Raw genomic sequence first — 24,613 nt, 5'->3', positions numbered from 1 at the left:
AAAGTAAGGAGCATCAAATCAGCCTGAAACTAGAATCCTTTTCTTCATGAGTGTTTCCATCTACACATGTGCAAAGAATCCCCCAGTGGGGGACTGGGCAATTGGAGGATATGTAAAACCTAGTCATAATGATAATTTTTCATAACCGAATGCATTATTTTTGTTACACATAATATTTCAATTCTTTGACTTAAAATAATAAAAATATTAAAGATCTATGATAGAAAATGATTTTGTGAGGCCATACGTTGAAGAACTAATTAGTGAGTGCTGCTCTTTTGAAATAATCATAAACGTTTTGAGAAAATCTCAGTCTTGGTTTTTTTCAGGTATAAGAGCTGATACTCCAGTATTTCCAGGTTATTTGTAATGCAAGCAATTTTATAATATTCACTATATTTTTTAAGTTACTAGAGTCTCTTGCACAGTCTGGAAGCACCAATTCAAGCACCATTTATTGAGGAAATTGTTCTGTGGCAAAACGCAAAGACCAATTGAAAGAACTACTTTGTTTTAGATTGATCTGTCTGTAAGGACATCACCAGAAATAATTAGTTCTGGTTTATGTGTAAAGCACCATGCACATACATCATCATTCTGCATTCCTCTGCTTGTCATCTGAAATGGTTGGTTGATAAAAGGTAAGGTGCTTTATCATTATCCCTAGCACCTAGGAAACGGTCCAGTGTAAATTCAATCTCAGTGAATTATTAAAGGCATTTTAGGATTTGTGAACTTGATAATGGTATTGTGTGAGTGTTCATTACCACTGCAATTTAATATCACTACAGAAATTGAGTTAAGAGACTAGTAGTCTGGTAACAGCTTTGGGATGTAATTTACAATCATGAAAGATAACAAATCCACACTTTACTACTGTGTCAACAGTGTTTTGTAAAACATGCTTAAAGAAGCTAATTAAACTTCTTAAGGCCTCTTGTAGCATTATAATCTGTCAGAAGCTTTAATCTAATGAACAACTTAAATTTTATTCTACTGTAGAATAAAGTCTGAAGTGCTCGATCTTACTTAAAATTGGAATATAGTTGTTTCCCAGAAGAAGTATCTGTAATACTCTGACTCAAGTAATGCTAAAATTGCAGTTTAGCATTACTTGTGAGTTTTAGCATTGCAGTGAGTTAGACAAAGTGCTAAGTTGCATTATGTTTAATTGATCTATAGTTAATTTATTCAGAAAAGAGCTGCTCATACTGAAAAACATAAATAAAATCAGACAGCCATGTAATAGTAGGGAAGTAAATGTTCAGTGGTATGGAAGACAATAGCTTTTGTAGCAAGACAGCTTGTTGATACAGCAGTGTCAGGTGACTAGAGTTTCAGTGGACTGGTACAGTTCTGTGTTGTAGTCTTTGTTAAGTCAAGATGCTTTCATCACCTTTAGCAGGAACTTAAAACTTCACTGTGAAGAAAAATTACTAAAAAATAGAATGTCGAATAATTGAGCAGTGCTTCCACACTTCATTCGTTGCTCTGAAAGTTAAACTGAGGGAGAGAAAAAATCTTTCATCTACCTTTAGATGTTACTTAGGACACAGTGAACATTGTTGAATCCCAACAGTCCACCCAGCACAGGCACAAGCAGTGTTCGACAAGGTGCTTTCTCTCAGCTGGCTGCTGGTTCTTCTTGCAATGTACTGACATGTCTAATGAATAAATAATTTAGAGTCATCATTAACTCAGGCTTATATATATTTCAACCTTCTTTTCTAAAAACTTTCACAGATTAGGAGCTGTAGACTTCTCTGAATAAATAAATCTGTTTACGAATTAATTCCTTTCAACCTAGTATTTTCATGACGCTTTTGCTGTCAAACTGTCCTGACTCATTATATTCCCAGCTTTCACCTACACATGTAAAGACTATAATTATTATAGTTGAAGCCATAGTTTGTTTTTTAAATTGAATATTGTTCTTCATAACAAAATCTTGCTTAGGCAGTCAAATTCAGTAGCTGATGTCTTCTGTATTTGTGGTACTTCCCTTTAGTCTTGCCTACTGTCAAGATATACAAAGTTATTCCTCCTTGCATTATTTTGCCAGCTGAGAATTATTTAAGGTCTGATTAGAATAGTGAGGATTTTTTTCTTGAACTATTTACTTTATCAAACCAATAACTCTTCTGTTTTCTTGTTATGTTGTGTTAGGAGAGTTGTCATTTTATCTATCTTTCTAAAGGGAAAGCCATAATAAAGAAAAGGCAAAAAGAGTTAAAATGTATCTATGCTTGACAGTGATGATTAAAAGATTGAAACCTAGCAGCTTTTATTTTGGCTTGCTAAGTTCCAGTGTCATCTCATTTTATTGTCATCTCATATATTTTGAAATATCCTGCACTGAATCCTGATAAAATCTGACAAATTCTTTCATGAAAATCTATGGTGAGTGGACATTCAGACTTCCTTCAAGATAACTATTCTTAGAGCAAAAATCTTTTCAGTAAGTAATCTGTAGAGTTTAATCATAGTTTTTTGTTCCTTTAACTAATGATGGTATTGCAGAAGGAACCCCCAATTATTAAAGAAGCATAACTTACCAATTGTTCCTAATGCATGAATCACCAATCTTTGCTGTTTTTCCACTGTTCTGAAGGCATTTTGTGCTCCCATATTTGTCAGAAAAATATTCTGCCAATAGAAAATATCTGTGGGTTTAGATGTGTTTTCAGCACAGAGGTTGAGGAGTTTAGCCTTGTAGTCTACAGATTCCTATACTTTTAGAACTGATCTTTAATTTCATTGTCATAATTGTCTGTTGGCATGTATGTCTGTAATTTCTGTTTGCAGGTGTTACAGCCTATCCTAAAGTGGCTCTCAATGAAATTTTTTTTGTTGTTGCTGTTTCAAAGGTCATAATTAATGCTGAAATCTCTGTGTAGTGACTATGTTGTGTTCCTGAATATTTTTTACACCTTTTTTTTTAATTGCTTTTTTATCAGCTCCTGTTTTCATACTCAAGGGATTTTGAGGTTTTACTTCTTGTGTCCTTTCATTGCTTTTGTAGCTTTTGCCACTGTTTATGCTACTGTAAAGTTATGGAAATGTATCTCTATGGGGTTTTGTTTTTTTTTTTTTTTTGGCAGATTTTGATCCCTTCCCTACTTTCCAATCAAGCCTTTCCACATAAATTTAAGAATTCTCTCCAGTCTGAATCCCAAGATCAATCAGATCAAGTTGCATTCCTTCATACAAAGCAGAAAGAAATTGCAAGAATTACATAAGATATATCTTTCTCACTTTGTCTCAGTGTTTTCAGACCTGAATGTCTTTATGAGATTTTTTGTTGTCTGGAGATTTTTAATGCCTTCCTAGCTTTCTTTTAGGAATCTTGAAAGCCATATTGAAACACTAATTACCATTACTTCTCAACTACTGCTTTGTATCTGTGATATACACTATATACCACAAAATGTACTATGTGCATTTTGATCACAATTTCTGCTGCAGTAGCAATGCCAACTTTACTCCACAGAAGACAGAAATTGCAGTGTTGTTATTTGTGGTGAAATCTTTTTCATGAGAAGGTTTCTCTAGGCTTGAGTTGAACAACAGCCTAATCACCCACCATGGAATTGCTATGTGTCAAAGGTGACTTCAATCTTTTAGGGAAAAGAACATTAAAAATAGCACATTTTGTCTTTGAAAGGAATTAAGGGTGCTTTCCTCTCTCCATGCTGGGGTGTGGTTCAGCTTTTCAGAGGAGAAAGAAAAATTTCCCAGGGAAGGAATAAATGAAAAATAAATCAGAATAAGTTCACGATAGCATTGTGCCCAATATGTAATTACTTTAACAAGCTAATTAACTTTAATAGATTGTCCCACTGTTCCTTTGACTGCTTATCTGACCTGTCTATTGAAGCTTTCTGTAAACTTAGCACTCTATATGCATAGCTGCAGACAATTTGAGACTACTGTTGTTGGTTAATCTAGAATCTGAACCTGATTTAATTGCAATGAATTATAATGAAATGTTCAGGGTGGCAGGAAGGAAAGAGGAATACACGATTTATGTATGTTTTTCCTGCTGTGAAGAGGTAGCAAAATATGTGAACCTACACTGATGAAAATGAGGTGTTTAGTGAAGAAGACAGACACTGAGGCGCCATAGAATATCTAACTTAAAATTTCAGCAGTGATAAGGAAACAATGGCAACAACATGTGCAGTAATGTATTTTGCATGGTGCTGGCACTTTTGAAACAGTCCGTAGATGTTATTTTTATAAAATGTCAATAATTTTTGATTAAGTTGGGAAATAAGGGACTCCTTTGAAAAAACTATTATTTTTAGGAGACACAGTAGCAAAGCTTTTTTACAGCTAAGCTTTGGATTGGAAGCGAACTAATAATACACAAACTTAAAAATCTTGAGAATGCAGTGGATGCAACCTGCTTCAGATTAAAGGATAACTCTACAAAAAGATCTTTTGTATCCAGATCCTTCAAAAAATATGTCTGAAATTATTTACATTGAGTCAAGACAGTGCAATAAAGAAAAAAACTCTTCCATGTATAGTACTAAACACTATATATACACCGTGAAAACTTTTTTTTTTTAATAATAGTAGATGTCTGGCTCTTCTGCAATATAAATATTATTTTTAGAATGCTGTGTTTTGTCTTATAATTAGTTGTGTTTACTTGTATTAGTAAAGTAAATTCTCTGAGTGTAGTATGTCCAGAGTATGCAATGAACCTTGCAAAGCAGTATGTGGAGCTTCAATATACATGAAAATTTGATAGAACAGTAAATTACTCATCATATCAGCAATTAAAAATAGCTGGCTTGCTATCTAGCTATGCTATTCAGTGTGCTGGCTTTAAAGGCTTTGCCTCTTAGCCCTAGTTAAAATACCTATGTCACGATGTTCATTGTTGCTAGTACTTTTTTCTTGCCAGAGGACTTCTGGCTGTTAGAGAGAGATAAGCAAAGCATTGCTTCTTTCACTGGGAACCCTAAAATATCCCTAAAAGGGCTTGGAAGCAGGCTTAATTCAGGAAATATTGCTTATCAAAATACGTACTCATTTACCACACACCAAGACTGGTTGACTAATGGAAAAGGAATACATTTGGATAAATTGAAAAAATAAACATTTACTATTGAAAGAGAACTTACCTCCTGGTGGAAGTAGTGTAGCTATATAGTGTTACTGAGACAAAAATCTAGTTCACAACAGGTATATTATTAAACAGTAAGGAAATTGAATAAATTTTGTGCTCGAATTTAAAAATAAGTAGATATTCACCTGGCTTCCAGAACATACATTATTATAAACAGCTATTATGTGGTTGCACTCTGATTGCAACTTGGTGAGATTTTCTCTCTCCTACCCCACTTTTCACTCAAGTGAACCAACATGGCAAATAATTTTATATTGGCATGAGCAATAGATCACCTGAAAACAACACTGTTTTAGTTATGTCTAGAATCAGAATTCCCATAGCAGAATTCGCATTTCTTTGGAAAACATCTCTTAGGAAGCATTTTTTTTTCTGATTTTCTCTGTCATTTAAGCTTTTCTGTGCCATGGGATTTTCTTTGTTTATTTGTTTTTATTTGCAAATATACCCGTCATATAATTCAGAGGGGTCATATCTACAAAAATAGAATGCATCTGTTGCCTGATACTCTATGAGGCCTTGTGTTAACAGGGTATTGAGGCCATGTACTAACAGGCTATGTACAAATAAGTTTGGTTTGGGAGGCGGAGGGGGGGGTATTTAGTTTTGGAATAAAAGTGTACTATTTGAGAAAAAACTTGTCCTATTGCTTATTTTGTTTTCTGTGACACTTGGGAGATATTTTTCCAGTAAATCAACTCATATTACTCCTGCTTAACAAGCTACCAAGTAGTAAATCCTGAACCTCTGCAAAACATGATGTTCCTTTCTTTACATAGTAACAATATTTTAAAGTAAAATATATCAGCCTCATAGAATGGAAAAGTTTTACATCAGTTTGGGAAGTTCTCTTTTCTTATTTCAGTTCTTCGTTGTTACACTGAAATTTTGTCCCAACAAGATGCAGCCAACATTTTCTGTCAAACTGTCATAGTTACTGCTTGGCATGTTCTACTGCTGATACAGCCCAGAAATTTTATTTCATTGTATTATAATTTCAAATAAGGGAGATAAGTTTTGTGAAGGTGGGTACATAAATGTCAATTCCTATTAACTACAGGGGTTGTGTGATCCTTCTTGTTTACAGTTATTTTCTGATAGTTACCAAACAGTATTTGTGGGGGAACAACAAGGTTTTTTGTTTGTTTTTAACCAGTATCTTAAATTTCTGTGTACAGACAAAGAGGGAGAACAAAACAAAACAAAAAAAAACCAACAAAACCAAAACCAAACCAGTTGGGAATATATTAATAGAAATCGTGTTGTTCTCCATTGGCTTTATTATTGGGGTAAAGTTTGGTGTTTCAAGTGGAAATAGTTACTTTTTGCCATTTAAGAATACCTTAAGAAGACAAAAAAGAGTTTTCTACTTAATGATACAACTGTAAGTACAAAGTAACATGGTCAGTATAATGAGAACATGTTAAAAATGCAGATAAGTCAACTTCCTTGGCAAGATACAGTAAAGGTGTAAACATTTGCCTTAGCTCTATCTAATCCAAGTATCAACAAAACCCAGCAAGGTTAACTTTTACCACTTGAGAGTATCAATGAAACACATACCATCACTGAAATGAGTAAATACAGTGGTTCTTGTCTAACTCAGTGCTTAGCATCCTTAGGAAAAAAAGTGATAGACCTGCACAAAGCTTCCATCCCAAGAAAAAACTTGTATTTCAGAAATACTAATCATATTGTTTGGACATGTAGTTAGATTTACATGAACATGGTGGGTTGGTTTACTTGTTTGTTTTTAATGTTACCAATATTATCACTGCTTGGCTGCAGTCATGCCAGTGCTTCATCCAAGTAGTATATTTGCTGATCACACTCATATTTTCAAATTCTTTATCCAAATTTTGAACTATGTCCACATGAAGGTACAAAATAGTATGACTTTCAAAGATGCTAAGAGTCAGCATCTTAGCATCTGCATTGTGTTACAGATTGAACCAATAAAACATTTAAACTTATAACACAAAAAATTTCTATTTTCAGTATTCTCAGAGAGAAACATTTTATAGTCCTTTTTATGGACACAAGAAACTCCTAATGCCAGATGGAGCCAATACTGCAAGCTCACTGCATGAGGAATTCAGTATAGATCAGATATTTTCAGAACTACATCCTAATTTGGTAATAATCAGTCCATAAAAACTGATCTGAGATTGTCTGGTCTTTTCAGTCAGATAAAGGCTGGGCTTTTTATTAACACTGTCATATTAAACATAAAATGTACCTGGAAATACAATATTATTTGTAGTAGCTCTATCAAGGAGGGCTCAATTTAGATATAATTTCTTTTTTAATGGTCTCTATTTTTCTTAAATACAGACATAAGTCTTTAATAGTAATATAGTATATAATGTTCCAAAAGTAAGTTAATTCTTCTGAAGTTGCACCTATGAGTTATTTTTGATAGAGAATGCATTTCTACTAGCTCTATTTCTATCATAGGAAGGAAGATGAATAATCTTTCACCCAGCAAGTTTCAAAAATAAAAGAGCTAAAAGATAAATTACATGATTATCAGATAATGGAGAGTTAAAATTGGAAAATATTGAACAGATGCACCAATTAAATTCCGTTTCAATGTATAGTATTTAGGGTTTGGGGTGTTTTTCTTTGTTTGTTTGTTAGTTGGGTTTTTTTTCAAATAGAGTAGTTGGAGTTGGAAGGGACCTTCAACGGACATCTAGCACAACCCCTCCGCAATGAGCAGGGACACCTTCAGCTCAATCAGGTTGCTCAAAGCCCCATCCAATCTTACCTCGGATGTTTCCGGGAATGGGGCATCTGCCACTTCACTGCACACCTGTGTCAGAGCTTCACCACCCTTATTGTAAAATCTTCTTCCATGTATCTAATCTAAATTGACCCTCCTTCACCTTAAAACCATTACCCCTTGTCCAATTGCAACAGGCCCTGCTAAAAGGTTTGGCCCCGTCTTTCTTATAGGCCCTCTTCAAGGTGTTCTGGGGCTTTCTCTTCTACAGGCTGAACAAGCCCAGCTCTCTCAGCCTGTCTTCACATGAGAGGTGCTCCCTCTGTTCATGGCCACTCTAATGGGTCTATGTCTTTCTTATGCCAGGGGGCCCAGATCTGGTTGAAGTCTGATAAAGTTTTTAAGACAAAATGCATGAAGATTTTTTTTTTTTTTTTTCTGGTAGTGGTAGGTTTTTTGGGATTTTTTTTTTTTGGTTTTTGTTTCCAAGAAACTAAAGTAAGCTGTGTACAGATTTATTCCTGGAAGACCGGCAATTCTGTCTGTTAGCAGCTCCTTTCCCCCCCAGTCTGCAGCTGGGAACCAATGGGTTATTTTCTTTTACCAGATATAGTTTAAATCTATTGTAAGATAACAGGATTTCACTGATTTATGGTCAAAGAGATTAATAATAGAGAATCATAAAAGAAGATAGAGAAAAAAATAATTTTCCTTATTTGTTATTATCTAATATGTCAGATAGATTGATCCTAAACTCATTCCCAATACTCACTGCAGAGAAGCACAGTCTAAAGGAGCTCTTAAAAGTATTCTCACAGTCATCTTTTAGAGACTGTTTCTAAACATCCCCACATATGGACTGAGGTTTTAAGTACAGAAATCTGTGCAGGTTTTTCTTAGTCAGAACAGACAATGTAATTTCTGCAAATGAAAGTCTAACAAAAAAAATCATGAAGCATTACTTCCAATGACTCATTTAATCAGTTTTTTTTCCCCCTGGATTTCTGTTTTTCATTAGATATTTTATAAGAAAGCAAAATGGGATATTTGAAACCTTTCATTAAAACAAAAAACAAAACAACTCATCCAATATAAAATATGTAATGGAGAACAGTTACTAAAGTAATGAAATTAAATTAATTGCACAGAATGGAAAAACATTTTTCAATTCATTATATTTGTATATTCATTTTAGTTTATTTTGAAAATCTTACAGTAGCAACCACATAGAGTAGCACAGAACAGTCTTTCTTAACACAGAAGTATAGTGAGTACCTGATGTACTTAAAAATCCCCTATTGAATACTTTGATGTACCTAAAAAAATTGCCCTAGTATTGTTCTTATATCATTTAAATGAGTTTTCAAGTTATAATAAGATTGATAGTTACTGGCCGTTGATTCATACATCTGGTTTTAGCATTGCATCTTGTTGGATCTTAATCCTCTACTAATAATTCACAATAATTGAAGGTTAAAGAAATAAAAAAATTAAAAATTGGCAGCTCTTGTTTAGATGAGCAGTTTCTGAATTTTATCATAGAATTTAAAGTTTTCTCTATATGGACACTAAAGAATTTGTTAAAGGATTAATATGAACACAGTAAAAAATGTGGAGTTTTCAGAATGTTAACAAAAATGCCTCTGAATAATTGCAGTAAAAACACTATCAGTGCAGTTCTCATAAACAGAATACTGTGTGTGCTATAAGAGCTATATTTTATCATTGCAGCTATTAATAATTACACTCAGCTATGCAACAAATTTTAAAGCAGCATTTTATCTCTGAAGTGCCCAATACTGCTATATTTGTAGCAGTAAAAATGCCTTCAATTTAGTTTTATATTTGTTCAATTGTGAGCTTGTTTTAAATTTTTGTTTTCCTTCAGGAAAACTGCCATTTGAACTTCAGGACCTTACACGTATCTTCTCTGGCTCTGGATGTAGAGCTCCTTGAACACTATAAAAAAGTGGCTTGCAGAACTCAGGGCCTGGGTGGAATATCACTGTATTAAACAATAAAATCTAATTGATTGTGGTGTCCTAGAACTTAATGTTCCAGTTTTACTGGACAATGAAAGCCATATATCAGAAAGACCCCTAGACATATAAGGAATTATTGCTCTTTTATTCATCAGCTTGAGAGCGGTAATAATCTTCCAGAGGAAGAACTCAGAATGCTATGGAATATTGTCCTTACGATGTTTGTTAAATATCACAACAGTAATCAAGAAAAATATTTGCTAACACTGGTGAATCAACAAACCAAGATGTTCTTATTCCAAACACCAGTTGCAAAACATAAAAAGCTCTTGCCTTTGGCTTTAACCTCTAGCCAAATACAAAGTATGTTCAAGTATCACATGCAGTGTGAAGTACGACAAAATACACACTGAGCCTGGGTGTTTTTGTGCACAAAGTTAGAACAGAAAGGTTTGTCTTTGGAGAATAAAGTTCTGAGTTATGTCATATGTCCTGTAAGCTGAATTACAATTGAGACGCCAAACCTAGGGATAGCTCAGAGGGTGACACAGCGTCTCTGCTGACAGTCCTTGGCAGGCAAGTCACGGCAGCTTTAAGGGCGAGCCCCTTCCTCTGAGGAGTGAGCCCCAGGCTAAGGTGGTAGAGGCAACAGCGGAGGCGAAGAAACAGGAGGGACTCTCCATGTGGGCTCTACAAGCTAGGTTTATTGCAGGTGAAGGACCCAGGGGACGGAAAGCTGGACAAAAAGGTGATATCACAAGAGGGTCCAGAGATTTTATACTCAGAGGAAGGAAGGCAGGGATAAGGGTAACAGCCAATCGGGTAAGGCAATAGGGGAGGCATTAACAAGGAGGCAACCAATGGGGATAACTTGTAGGCAGGGTCAGAGACAGTCTACCAATGGGGCATCAAGTAACACAGAACTTTCTAGAACTAATACATATTTCAACTAAGGAGATAAATATTTATGGACTTATGCATAAAACTAGGAGGGGAGAACAGTAATCAATCAATTCTCGACAGCCAAATTAAAAGAGCGAAGGGCTATAGGAACTCACCCTAACCTAGAGGTCATCTCAGACATCAGCTCAGATGCTGCTTTTGGGTCTGGGGTCATTGTGGCTATAGCCACTCATACCGCAACATACAATAGCATTTATATGCTTTGAATGATGCTCAGGTGTTGCTGTTTACTGATCTCTTCACTATAGCTCTTGCATTCCAAGGTGAGATTCATTTCAAACCAATGAGGAAGTCTAAAATACCTCAGATTATATATATTCCCAAAAAACTTATTCCTCTCTGTTGTCTATAAAAGGAGCTTCTCACAGATGGAGATCACCCACTGCTAACAACTGAATTAGATAAGATGAAGCCTTACCTCTCCTCATTTCACTGGGCCAAAGGGCTTTTAAGCATACATGTAAATTGCTCAGACCACATAAGGAACTTAGGTTGTTATCTTGGGAGGGTATGATTTGAATATGTTTTTGGAAAATATATAAAATTTCTGCTTACATTTCCATTTTTACCTGTCTGGCTATGGTCTTAGAACTTTATTTATTTAGGGGAAAAAGAAAACATATGGCCTTAAAGAATTTTATATTAAGTTATCCTAATTTAGTTTTAAATAAGTTGTCAGCCTGTTCCAATATAACTGTCAATATGTGCCATGAGAAGGGAACAAAGTGAGTAAGCAATATTTTGCCAGATTCAAAATGTTCTGTAATGACTACATAAAATTTTCAAAATTCATTATCACAGGCAAAGTAGTCTTCTTACTTTTCTCCTGTTAAGAATCATTCCTTATGAAACATACACCTAAAATGTTTACTGGACAGTGTTTCTTTATAATACAGTGAAGTTAGTAATGAGCTTAATGAATGTAATAACTACACAGTAATGCCACATAAAACAATTATGGAACATAGTCCTTTATTTAATTTTGGGTTATTTCATTTTGAAGAGGCACTTTCATTGCATGCTTTCATTTATTAACGATTAAGCCTTCAACTCTCAATGTGAAGGATAACTGAGTAAATAAAAAATATTGCATTCTTAGACTACTCAACGGAAAGTATCTGAATCATTGAAATTGACAGTGTCATAGTAAAACCTTATTCCTGGGCTTATTCCCTTACGTCTGTGTTTTCCTTTTTTTCATGCTTTTTACACTCATCAGTTCTGCATTTCATTTGAGCTGTTTTCTTAGACCCAGACTGACAAAAGTATTTGATATAAAATTCTCTGGCAAACTCCTTGTGGTCCATCATGACTTAAGATGCTTGTCAATTTTTTCCTTTACAGCGAGAGCCTTCTGGATTACTATTAGTCAGTAGTTTTCCTGACTCACCTGAAAACAGCTCTCACTGAGAGGTGAGCTGGGACATACCCAGTTCTCCTGAACAATGCTCAGGAGAGCATCTAGGGGCACTTAGCAAGCTAAGATTTGCTAAGGTACTCCTATGTCTTTAAATTAGGGTGAAAAATCCTCACCCCAAACCATATCCATTGGTTTGGATTCATTCTTGTCCCAGGAGGTAATAAGGTACAATGCAAATGAAAGTATTTATTGACAGCATCCAGTATAACAACATATGGTTAAGGAAGCAGGCAGAGAAGAATCATGCTGGATGTAATTACTTTAAATAAGAAACACCTCACATTGCCCCTCTCTCTCCCTCTCCCCACTTCTGAACCCTTTTCTTGTAGATTGTGTTAGCTGTTGTAAGTAGTCTCTTATTTCAAATACTACATAAGGAAGAGAGGATTTACATTTTTCCTGTTAAACTGATAGTTCTTATTTAGGAGATAACCTGGTCTCACTTATCAAGCATAATAAGTATTGTTTCACGTCATTGGTATTGTAAATAGTCTTGTTAAGCTATCTATCCCCTCTTACATTTTGTTGAGTTGTTCCCTAATTTATATTCATGTATAAATTCTTTCTTTCCCCAAGTCGTGACCTCCAGCTTCATTTCACTTTGCTTTTCCTGTACTCCTGACACTGAATTCATGTCAGCTCTGACTCGTTTCTCTTTTCCATGAGCAATTTAATTCACTAAAATGGCACACAGATGTCTCACCTGGAGGGACTGGGGAGGAGAGGATAATTTTCTTCCATTATAGTGTTTAAATAAGAACACAGAAATTCCAGCAAGAATCAAAGTTGATACATGTAAGGAGGGACAATACAGAAGCAAAGGATTAAGGAAGGAGAAGTAAATGTAGGAGAAGGAGGAACAGAAAAGAACATCACACTTCTTTTAGGCAGCAGCTGCTTGTGAGAGCATCTCATGTCTGTGAAACTGCAGCCACAGTGTGCATGTTTCACTGTCGAGCCCTCTAACACAGCTTGCAAAACTACACATTTACTTACAGCTAATGCAGCTCATTACTTGCTCATAGTTAATACCAGATACGGCCTTGGCCATCCTGGTGCTACAATGAGTTTGAGGTAATAAATCTCTAACATTCTTTCTTAATATATCTATACTAAATATAGATGTTTACATATAGAATATAGATAATACATACAGAGAGACTATATATGCACACATGCATAGACATTGTCTTCATTAATTTGCTGCAATCATCATACTTTATACCTTGAAAAACTACCTCCTGTTATTTTGTCAGTTAGTGAGTGATGATCATTGAAAGTTCTTGTTTGGACATGTATCTGCAGGGATGCTCATATAAATATTTTAGCTGAGAGGATTTCAAAATGGAAGATAGGAAGTGAAATGGAAGTGAAAATTAGGGTACAGTTTTCTTCTTTTCTCCAAACCCAGAGACCTGTTAAGGGAACTCATTAAATGTTTGTCCTTGTTTCGGCCGGGACAGAGTTAATTTTTTGCAGTAGCTGATGGGGCGCGGCTGTGGGCGTGTTCAGGAGGTTATTTTATACCACAGGGCATTGCCAAGGGTAGGGGTAAGGGGCTCTGACTTCCAAAAAGAAGAGAGTGGCTTCTGGTCAAAAAATATGTTGGCACTGTCTGCCACTGTTCATTGCCTTCCGGTTCCTGTGAGCACGTTTGTATATGAATCACCCACTTTTTTGTATACTTTTGCTATTAATATTGTTGGTGTTACTGTTCTTATGTCATTGCTGTTTTCAGTAAATTGTTCTTATTTCAGCACATGATCTTCACATTTTGTGCCTCCAGTTCTCAACTCCATCCTACTGGGCTGTGAAGGGAAGGAGCAGGGGGGAGTGAGCCAGCAGTAGTGTGGTTTGGAGTCTCAGTGGGAGAACTAAATTGGGGAATACCATTCCTAAGCCACAACAATATTTTTCACTTTTTCCAAAATAAATAAATAGATAAATAAATAAACACATTCCAGAGAATAGGAATACTTCTGTGGTTAGGTGAATATGGAAATAGCAGGAGTATTTAAAACTGATGCCTAATAGGCTTTGTTGGCGGGCTTCTGTGGTTGTTTTTATCTGAACTAGTCCTTATAGAGTCTGTACTTTTGAATTTTATTTTGTTTAGACTTGATTCAATTAATTTTATTCTTTTTTACTGTATTTTTAATAAATAATATGACTTTAACTATATAGATATTTGGCTTAGTACCAAATGGGGAAAGCAGCTAAATTAGAAGGATAAGGGTAGATGAGTTGACAAAACCCATTCTAATTCTTTCCCGCATTTTCATGAAACTGAAGTGTCAGTATTTTTATAAGATAAGATTATCTGTTTGTTATAGTCAAAACAATGTCAAGAACCTTGTAAAAGAAACAAGATTTGGTTTATTTCTTCAGACAAAAGCATTAATTTTTTATTAACAGATCCAAAATCAAAACCAAAATTACTCCTCTCTAGATTAGTTCTCTTAGTAAATGTAAAGTAGTTTTGCTATATCTGAATTTGAGTCAAAGAATAACTACAGGAAAATCTTAACTAGAGAAAAAATACTTCAGTGACAATTCTGTTAGTAATAATTTTGATAAAGCGTATCCCAATCTCTTGATAATGCAATAGACTTCAAAGGACGTTCTGCTTCTGTATCTGACATACTATACATAAGGAAAATATTACTCCTTCAAGCCTGCATGGAAATAGAATGTCTTATTACACTTGTATAAACAGTAGATTAGTGTCTGTGTGAGGAAATGATGGAATAAGAATAAAAATTAAAACATCACTTGAAGTAGTATAACATGAAAAGGTTTATCTGCAGCTCGCAGTGAACAACAGAAGGAGAGTTTCCTCTGCTGTCTCTGATCCTGCAACAGCCTGGCTGGCTTCAGATTTAGACGGAGAATAGCTGGGGTTGTTTAATTATTTCTTATTATTTCTTGTAAGACGCAGTGTTTGCCACCAGAGGTGTAGTGTGGTACTAATATAGCTATAAAGCTCTCAAAACCTGCCCCTTTAGTTCTTTATGGTGCTGGAACAGGCACAGGAATTCCCTACGAGTCTGTCTTGTTCCATAGAGCACAGTGCAACACCTAGTATGCAGAAATTAGAGATTTTAGGTTCCATGTGCAATCTTCATTCTAAGCCCTAGGGTAAATGCACTGTCTTACAATGTTATTTGAAAAATTGTTTTCTGTTTGTTTCTTTTCCTCCCACAGGATTGCAATTTAACAGGTCACTGAGTGTTTGATACTCAGTGAATAAACAGCTATTTAATGCTTCCTTCAATCCTTTTTAGTGCTTGGCCTCAAAGACTGTTTAGCCCAGAGCATTCAAATATGTCACTTGTCCAAGAGACACTTGATAGTTTTAACTCCCTGATCCTAGAAAATAAGTGCCTGACTGCCATCAGTACAGGAGATAAAAACTCAACACACTTCAAGTCAAACCAACTATTTCCAGAAAACGCACAAATAATGTTATTTATACATATCTGTGTGTTTGTTCTTGAACAACTTGATTAAGGTAATTTAGATTAGATACCATTTCCATCCAAGGCTAGGGCAGATTTTGAAGACTGTCTATGCTAGACCTTAAAATCAGATTCAAAAATGGATTACATTTTTCATAGCAGAGGCAGAATTCAAACATGAGGAATTTAATTTCTTTTGTATTAGTTCCCATACAATAAATGTCTTCAGCTAAAAGGAATGGAGAAACTTTCAATATTCCTTTCAGACAGCATTGGAGAAATCTTTAAGAGAGATCAAAGCATGAAATCTTTTAAGGAGAACTTTGATATTAAGAAATATGGGGGTCTTTACCTTACCTGAATAATTTTTCTGAAACAAGGAAGTTCCAAGCCTTCATCGGATTTTAGATTTAACACCTAATCTGAGCTAAAATTGCTCTATCTATATTCATATAGATCAGAAATGAATAATATGTGTATGCACTTGAAATAAAGATGACTTTTCTTTAGTTGCACCTTTGCTTTCATAGCAATCTGCCTGCACAAGTCCTGCCTGTTAGTATTTCCTGAACACCTCAGAAGGGGTGGTCACATTCCCAATGCCTATTGTGACTCTGTGGTTTAAACAGCTGCCTACATTGATCCCAGGAGAGATCAAGGAAGCGCTCATCAGTCCAGGGCAGAATAGTTTCAATATGAGAGTTGTGAGGCACTGGAACAGGTTGCCCAGAGAACCTGTGGAGGCCTCATTCCTTGGAGTATTCAAGGCCAGACTGGATGGGGCTTTGAGCAACCTGGTCTAGTGAAAGGTGTCCTTGTCCATGGCAGGTGGTCGCAACCACATGATCGTTAAGGTCTCTTCCAACGCAAATCATTCTAAGATTCCATTATTTTCTGTTGTTTTAACCTTAAATAGTATAGTCTCTTAAGCAGGAATTGATATGAAGTTATATGAATTGATAATAACGACTAAGTTTTTTTTTACACTTTCTAACTTTCTCCAGTTAAAACACAAACAGCATTGCTGTTAAAGAACATATTCCTATCTAGAGTTCAGTAGGAAGGAAATCATGCAGCTAAATTAGAGCTCTGCTAAAATAGGTTGCGTAAAATAATCTCTCAGTGTCATTTTAATATTATCTTTCATAATATTATGGGGAGATTTGAGACTATTTAGTGGTTCCTTGCAGAGTTCACATACATGTGAAAATATCTTATGTATTGTCTGTCTGGGAAATTGCTGTTTATTAGAAACGTAACTAAGGAAAGATCTGCTATGAACATGCTTTTATAATGATGTTCATTTAATCTTTTATTAATGTACAATGTAATTCATATTACAATTTAATATTCAGCCTAGAGTTTTGCCAGCTTTGAAATTCAGAGCTCTGGATATACTAGATAGATTGTTAATGTGTGTATATTTCTTTTATAAAAGAAAACAAAACCCCAAAACAGGGTTTGTAGGATGTAAGTTTGTGTACTTGGACAAATGAATTATCAGTTCAGTGATATGAACTACAGCCCATATATAGTAAAAACTTTTAAATTTAGCATACATTTTGTCAATAGCTAAGAGGTACTAGCAAAGATAGAGTCTGTATTCTGCATATGGTTTTGTTTTTTCTTTTCCTTTTCTACAGGCACACCCAAATTCTAAGCAGATTTGAAACAGAAAATGCCAGTTTGTAGATAGAAATATTTAGAGTGGTGCTCTAAAATAGTCTAAAGTGTGTGTGAAAGAATATATAAAGTATAAAAGTCCATTTGAATGAGATGTAGAAACATGTATAAGTCTGAATGTTTTAACCAACACCTTTAAGAACTCTAGAATGCCATGTCTAAAATGAAGCGTGTAAATCTTCTTGTAAAAGACCAACCCTTTTTTTCAATCAAAGCTGGTTTTAAGTAGGATTTGGGTGTCCCTTATGTTGTTAACAAATAGATAAAGAAAATGAGATTATAAATAAAAATGAAATTTCTTTGATGTAGTTTGCATGTCCTAAGTAGATTAAAAAAACATCTATTAAGAATGTCTATATTTCAATATGTTGGTCTTGTTCTATTGCAGAAGAAAAGGGGATTCAGCCATGGTTCTAAATAGACTTCTCCAGAATCATTATTTATTAACTTGATGGGTTTCCTAGTAATCTGGAATATTTAATGAAACTGATATCTCATACTATGATGGAAAAAGGCATGTATATCACTATATTGATTAATTTTGGAGAGAGACTAAATCCCATTTCAGTTTGGTTATTTTTTAGCTCCAAAAATATGTATTGTCTACTCTAGTACTGGCAAATCTATCCTCACACAGATGATATCTTAGCTGGGAATTTCTGATATTCATCAGTTTGACTTTTGTTTCAAGTAATCAACATTTTTGAAAAGGAGAAACTTAATTTTGTGTAGTTTTCCAGAGTTATTCAGGGAAAAAAAAAAAAAAAAAAGGTAAAATTTGAAATCTGGAGCATGATCATGCAAAACAAAATAGAAGTTTACCATCTGATAAGCTAAGACGTGAATTTAAATCATATCAGGTTCTCTGCGGTAGCTATTCCATTAATAAATGGTGTAGTGTAATGAATGACAATGAATAATCCAGTGTGGCCCAAGGGCCTGTTGCCTGTATTAGAAAAATTCTTTGTGCACTTTCTTTATATCCATAGTTATGCAAGTTGGGTAGCCTGCATGCAGTTGTGCTTAGACTTCTCTTTTTTCTTATTAAATGTGGGTAGGACTTAATATACACAAAATCAGTTCTACCAGCATAGTTGTGTACCAATAATTTACCACCCAAACTTAAAAAGAGATAGCATCCATAACCCATATTTAACATTTCTTAATACTTGAGATTTGACTTCCTGTGAGGTAACTACCACAGCAAGGAGTCAGATGATGAGATTTTTGTCGTAACTGAATAAGCTTATTTTTTCCTGAATGTTTTGACACATGTATACACACCTATACTTGTGTGCACACACTCTCACAAGACTGATTTTCTTCTTTAAATCATGAAAAAATAGTTTGGAAATACAGGTTTTAATCATAAAAATAGCTGTAATGAGAAAAAAAAACCCTCTTATTTCTCCCAACATAGCAGCTACTTAATTAGTAATACATTGAGATTAGATGACAGTGAATCATTATATTCTATCATATTCTGAGGTCTGGGGGGTTTTTTTCTCTTTTAAGTATAGTACACCTGAATTTTTTTTTTTACCATTAATATTAGATTGTTTTTTCTTTTTTCAGGTTGAGTGGTATGAATCTACCTTCTCCAGTTATCAGCAGTAAGAACTGGTTACGACTCCATTTTACATCTGACAGCAATCACCGACGAAAGGGATTTAATGCTCAGTTTCAAGGTAGGAAATGCATAAAGCACACCAAAAAAACCCCTTTACCTTTAAGCATCACTAAAGTGGTGGTGGAATTTGATAAATATGTTTAAATATCACAGTCATAGTAAAAAGCTGACTCATACTACTACTGCTCTTACGCTGAATATCTGTTTTTCTTGTGTGATCAAACATCTCTAGAGATTTACTTTTGGAAAAAGTGTGTGTGCTTCACAATGCAGTTTGCTCTAAGTATGTAATTGCTTGCTCACTTTTTAATAATAAATTTCTTTGCAGTCAGTCTGATCTTTGCTTTAAAAATATGCCTGGAATGTAACTTGCAGAAAAGTCAATTCTATACAAAGGGAGGCTCCTATCTAAACATTGTCTTCCTTCATGATTCAAAATCTAGCTCTTATCCGGAAGCTACATTCATCTTTTGGAAATTTGACTCAACCATAGTATAGTACAAATTATATTTCAGGCTCCTGCATATATTTGCATATACAACCTCAAAAGAAGACAAGAGGATGTCAGTGTTGCTGTCATTTCTACTTATGTTCATGAGATACCTTTTAAAATGCGATTTTTTTGAATGGATTCTTTATTGATTTTTCTACTTTATAAATCATTACTCAAGATGAAAGACATGGTAGTTATACTGAAAAAAGATAAAGCTCCTTATTTGATCTGTGCTTTTAAATTCTGCACTTACATAAGCTGTTTCAATCCTTTTACCCCCCACACCATCAAATCCTTTAGGAGTTTAGACATTTGGTTTTTTTTCCTGAAACTGTGGGACCTCTATCATTTTTGAAATGACAAATACACTGCAACAACTATATGCTTCTGGTGACTATGGCATGCATGTGCAACAAAAGCATTTAATATACATCATTCTTTTAGTTTTAAAAATGATTTGAACATTTCATTAAAAAAAAAAAAATCTAAAATTTCAATTCATTTTGGCAACTCAGCACAAGTATGTGATCCTTTGCACTTACAACTTATTTTTTCCAAAGTTTACCAAGGATGCATATATAATATCACTGCTGGGGACTATGAATGTAAATGCACTGCTTATGTTAACTCTGTGTGTCTTAAGTCTGTTAGTTGGGGTTCACGAAAACAATGTGATTTGTCCTGCTGATGCACCAGAAAACCATGATTCAACAGAATAACAAGGGGGAAGTTTGGGATAAAGTTACATACACTGGAAAATAGCTTTTGTTGTTCTTCATTATGTCTTATCTCTAGACAAATACTCACCAAGGAGTTAAAACTTCTGGGAAATATCTGGGGAGATCATTATTTCAGATGTGTCTCTCTTGATCTGCATAATACATCAGATATTGGGTATAAGTGTAAACTTCCCTGATGTAGAATATACCTTGAATGACAAGTGGAAGTATCTTATTGCAATTAAAATTCTTACAATTACAAAAATTTCCTTTCTTAATTTAAATAATAATTTTGAAATGAAGGTTTATAAAATTTACTGTATTTAATACAAAGTTCTTTGAATTACATGACAGGTCATGGATTACACAGCTAGCTATCTTATCAGGCTCAGTTGCAATTAAATAAATTCCTGTGTTAGTGATATAAGCATCAGCTGTGTTAAAACATAGGAGAAATATTTCAAGACCCATAGGATGAAAATTCAGAGTGTTATAAAAATCAGGTTAATCTAACAGCTTCATTAACTCCTTTTTTATTATACAGCATTAGTAATTATATTATATGTGTATTTAAAAACTAAGCAGAAGTAACAGTATTTTCAGCTAGAGTAGTCTACTGGTACCACAAATTGCACAATGGTAGATGTTGGAAGAGAGCTCTGGACCTCATCTAGTCCGCTGTCCTCCTCAAACAAGAGTCACCTAAAGCAAGCTGCCCAGGACTATGTCAGGTGGGTTTTGAATACCTCCAAGATTAGACTCTGCAACCTCTCTGGGCATCCAATGCCAGTGTTTACCCTTGGAGTAAAAAGGTTTTCACTTACTTGTAAGTGAAATTTCCTGAGTTTCAATTTGTGCTTATTGCTTCCTGTCTTGTCAATGGATCATCATGAAGACTCTGGGCCCACCTTCTTTACACCCTCTCATCTCATCAAGTATTAATGCACACCAATAAGATCCACCCCAATCCCCCCCAAGCCTTCTCTTCTCCAGGCTAAAATGTCCCAACTCCCTCAGCTTCTCTGTTACGTTTTTGTTTTCAGAAACTTCTGCTAAAATTCAACAGCTTTGACATAGATTTCCATCTTAGGTGCTTTTCTCAAGTTAAATAATTATTTGAACTGATCATGAAACAAAAAAACAACCCCACCAAAAACAAAGTCTTGTGACATACACAACCTTGTTTTCAGGCACAAAACATATCAGTGAAACGATGCCTCCAATGTCTGATTGTCTCCAGACACAATCCTTATATTTGTCTGCTGGGCAAATTCTACATTGCAGACTATATGACTCTGAGACCTCCAAGACACATTTCCTTATGGGCAACTATTCCCAATAGTTTAAACAGACTGTTCCAGAATACACACATGTAGTTGGGATAGATACGATGATATATTGAGCTATTCTGTCTTTGAGACACCTGAAGTAACTGTATAGACTTTTTAATGTAACCATTTTCACTAACATATGAGTCCCCATTATCAGACCAAACTAAAGGAATCCTTTTGATTGTTCTGCTTTTCCAGAAATTCTAAATCTTGAGCACCTGTCCTCAGGGCATTCAGGACTCTGTTTTCTGATGTTACTTAAGGCTGCTTTCTCCTTTTGCTGCTTGCTAGAAAGAATAGTCCTTTAAAGTCAGTCTGTGCTGTCTCTTTATGACTGCTTGCTTGGTTCATCCATGTGTGTGTGGTGAAGGTGTATAATTATGCTGCACAAGAACAATAGTCTTCATTGTTTTGGGGAAATAGACAAGTCAGTAATTTTGATTGCAGTCTTTAGATATTAAATGAAAGCAGCTTTTATGCTTTGCCAGATAGTACATTATTGTATTTTAGAGTTCTTATATAGATTTTTCTCAGTAGCTGTCAGGTATAAGGTTATTCATGAAACAAAATCACAAGATACTCCTAAAAAAATGGTAGCTTGTCCATGTTCAGATTGCATCATAAAGACTGTGGTGGGTTGACCTTGGCTGGATGCCAGGTGCCCACCATATCAATATCATTCACTCCTGCACCTCACCAGGTAAGAGAAAATGTATTGCGATAAGGACAGCAAAAGATCACTCGCCAGTTACTGCCATGGTGTAAAACAGGCTCAACCCTCACATATTCTCACTCCTTTCTCTGGTTGCTGTTGATGCTTCACAGTGACTTTTTTTCCCTCTTAAATATGTTATCCCATCGCTGATGGGCTCAGCCTTAGCCACTGGCAGGTCAGTCTTGGAACCATCTGGCACTGGTTCTGTCAAACATGAGAGAAGCTTCTGGCAGCTTCTCACAGAAACCACCCCTGTAGCACCCCTACCCCCCTCAAAAAAGCTGCCACTAAAACCCAATACACAAATATTTTTTTGACATTTTTATATTTTTAGTATGAATCTATTTAAATCTATTTGTTCTGATCTCACACACCTCTTGTGGTTTCACTGGGAATTAGACGATGAAGGACTGGAGTTCCTCAATCCTGAAAGTCACTGCAGATAGAGCTACTACACAGGGCATGGTCATACAACCACAATGACCAGCCCCAGCTTACATGCAACTGTTCCTTGCCATTACTTTATTCCTGTATTTTTTCACACCTGTTCCTTCCCAAGCCACTTTAATCCATCCCTTTCCCTGATGTTGGTTCCTCCCCTAAATACTCCATAATTAGCCTTGTGCAAACCCAAAATGCTCTTCTCTTTTCCTCCACAATGAGTTCTGTGTCCCTGAGCAGGGCCCCTCTTCAGTCTCTGAAGTGACTGGAGAGCTCCTAGAGTGAGCTGTGCCCCAGCCCTTGGGGCTGGGTCTCACCAGGGACAGCCCTGGGGAGGCCGGGATGGAGGTTGGGTCTCTATTGGCATGGAGGTTCCCCCACTTGCCCAGGACCCTCTGCATTTCTTCTGCACTTGTGGCAATGGACCTGGGGTGGTCCCAGGGGAGCCAGGGTGAGGTGGCATTTGTGTCACCCATCCACCATCATGTACTTGTGCTCCTCTGTTTGTGCAGAGGTGAGCTTTTTATTGCCTCACTGTCCTGGATGCAGAGGAGGCAGGCCTTAGACCCATGTGGGCAGGGCCAGGTTGCTGTTCTAGACCAGCCACATCATTGCTGGGGGGGTAGTTTTGGGGGCGAGAAAAGGTGAGCACACCCCAGAAGCACTTCATTTTGCCTCTCCACTGGGGAGACTGTTGATTGTTGAGATCAGCTCTGTCGGGATTGTCCTCTGCTGCTGCCACTCATCCCCTTCCTGGTCCTCTGGGACATGGCTTGGAGACATGGTAAAGCCACTGTGTCCCCAAGACATGGTGCTGACAAAAGCAGGACCCCTGTTTTGCAGAGTCAAAACCCCAGCAGAAACTGGTTCAGTGCCAGTGCCAGAAGCAGCCATGCAGGGTCAAGTCCAGCTTCTGAACTGGCAGCGTGGCATGGCACAGACAATCTGACTTTCAGGGGTTTGTCCACCATTGTTTTCCATTGTTTTGGGCTCAGGGACAGGGAGAACCAGCCAAAGGAAGTGGCCACCATCTTGTCTGTCCCAGGGGCTGCATGGATGTGACCTATGGGGAGCATCCACCATCCTATCTTTGTCCCAGCAGCCATGGAACTAAGTCAATGTGGTGAACTCCTGTAGTGTGTAAAATACCTTCTATTTTTGTATACTTTTATTATTGCTATTGTTGCTGTTACTGCATGTTCCTTATTCCATTGTTCTTTTCCTTTTTGTTATCTCAACCCATAGTGTCTGTCTTTGTTCCCCTCTTACTGGAAAGGTTAAGGTGAAGGGGAGTGGTTTACTTGGAGTTTAATTTCCATCTGGTGTTAAATCACCACATTAACATAACATATCTAGCAACATCACTGGCTTTTCAATAGCAAGTCAGTATGGGAGGCAGCACAATGCACCTCTTTGAGCAACAATGGAATAAGAAACTTTTTTTCTTTTCCTAGTAAGAATTCAGATTATCAGACTTTTTATATAGTTAGCATACAGATACTTTAATTACTCTTTTGACCTCATATCAAATTAATATCATGTTTATTATCATCTTATCATAGCTATATTATTGCTGTAACTTGGTCTTTTCCAGTCAGCCAAAACTAATACTAACAAGCAGTCAATTTAATTTTCTTTTCTTTGTTTGCTCTTTGATTAGGCAAACAGAATTATTATAATTTATTTCATTAAAATATTGGAACTACCAATTGGATTTAAATATTTGCATAATTAATTTGTTCAGCAATTTTTTCAGATCTTTCTATCTTGTATTTTTGGCAATATTTAGTGCCCCATTATTAGCATGGTCAAGAAAACCAGCTTACTGACATAAAAAAAAAATAGCACTACTAGAATTGCACATCTTAATGCATTAAATAAATATATTTTTTAAATGCTTGGTGAGCTGAATT

At 35.7% G+C, this 24,613-nt stretch overlaps 1 protein-coding gene across 2 annotated transcripts in view; it reads left to right on the top strand.

Moving 5' to 3' along the window:
• The window catches only part of CSMD1 (CUB and Sushi multiple domains 1), a 1,116,955-nt gene that overhangs the window by 700,213 nt on the left and 392,129 nt on the right, over positions 1 to 24,613 (top strand). For both annotated transcript variants that reach the window (XM_048295968.1, XM_048295967.1), the window contains exon 6: positions 18,947 to 19,059. In XM_048295968.1, coding sequence (XP_048151925.1) covers positions 18,947 to 19,059 — 113 coding nt within the window. The remainder of the gene's footprint in view (positions 1 to 18,946; positions 19,060 to 24,613) is intronic.

Source organism: Corvus hawaiiensis, chromosome 3, assembly GCF_020740725.1.
Source record: "Corvus hawaiiensis isolate bCorHaw1 chromosome 3, bCorHaw1.pri.cur, whole genome shotgun sequence".
Taxonomy (NCBI): domain Eukaryota; kingdom Metazoa; phylum Chordata; class Aves; order Passeriformes; family Corvidae; genus Corvus; species Corvus hawaiiensis.
The sequence above is the reverse complement of the archived record's forward strand: the minus strand, read 5'-3'. Positions and strand labels throughout refer to the sequence as shown.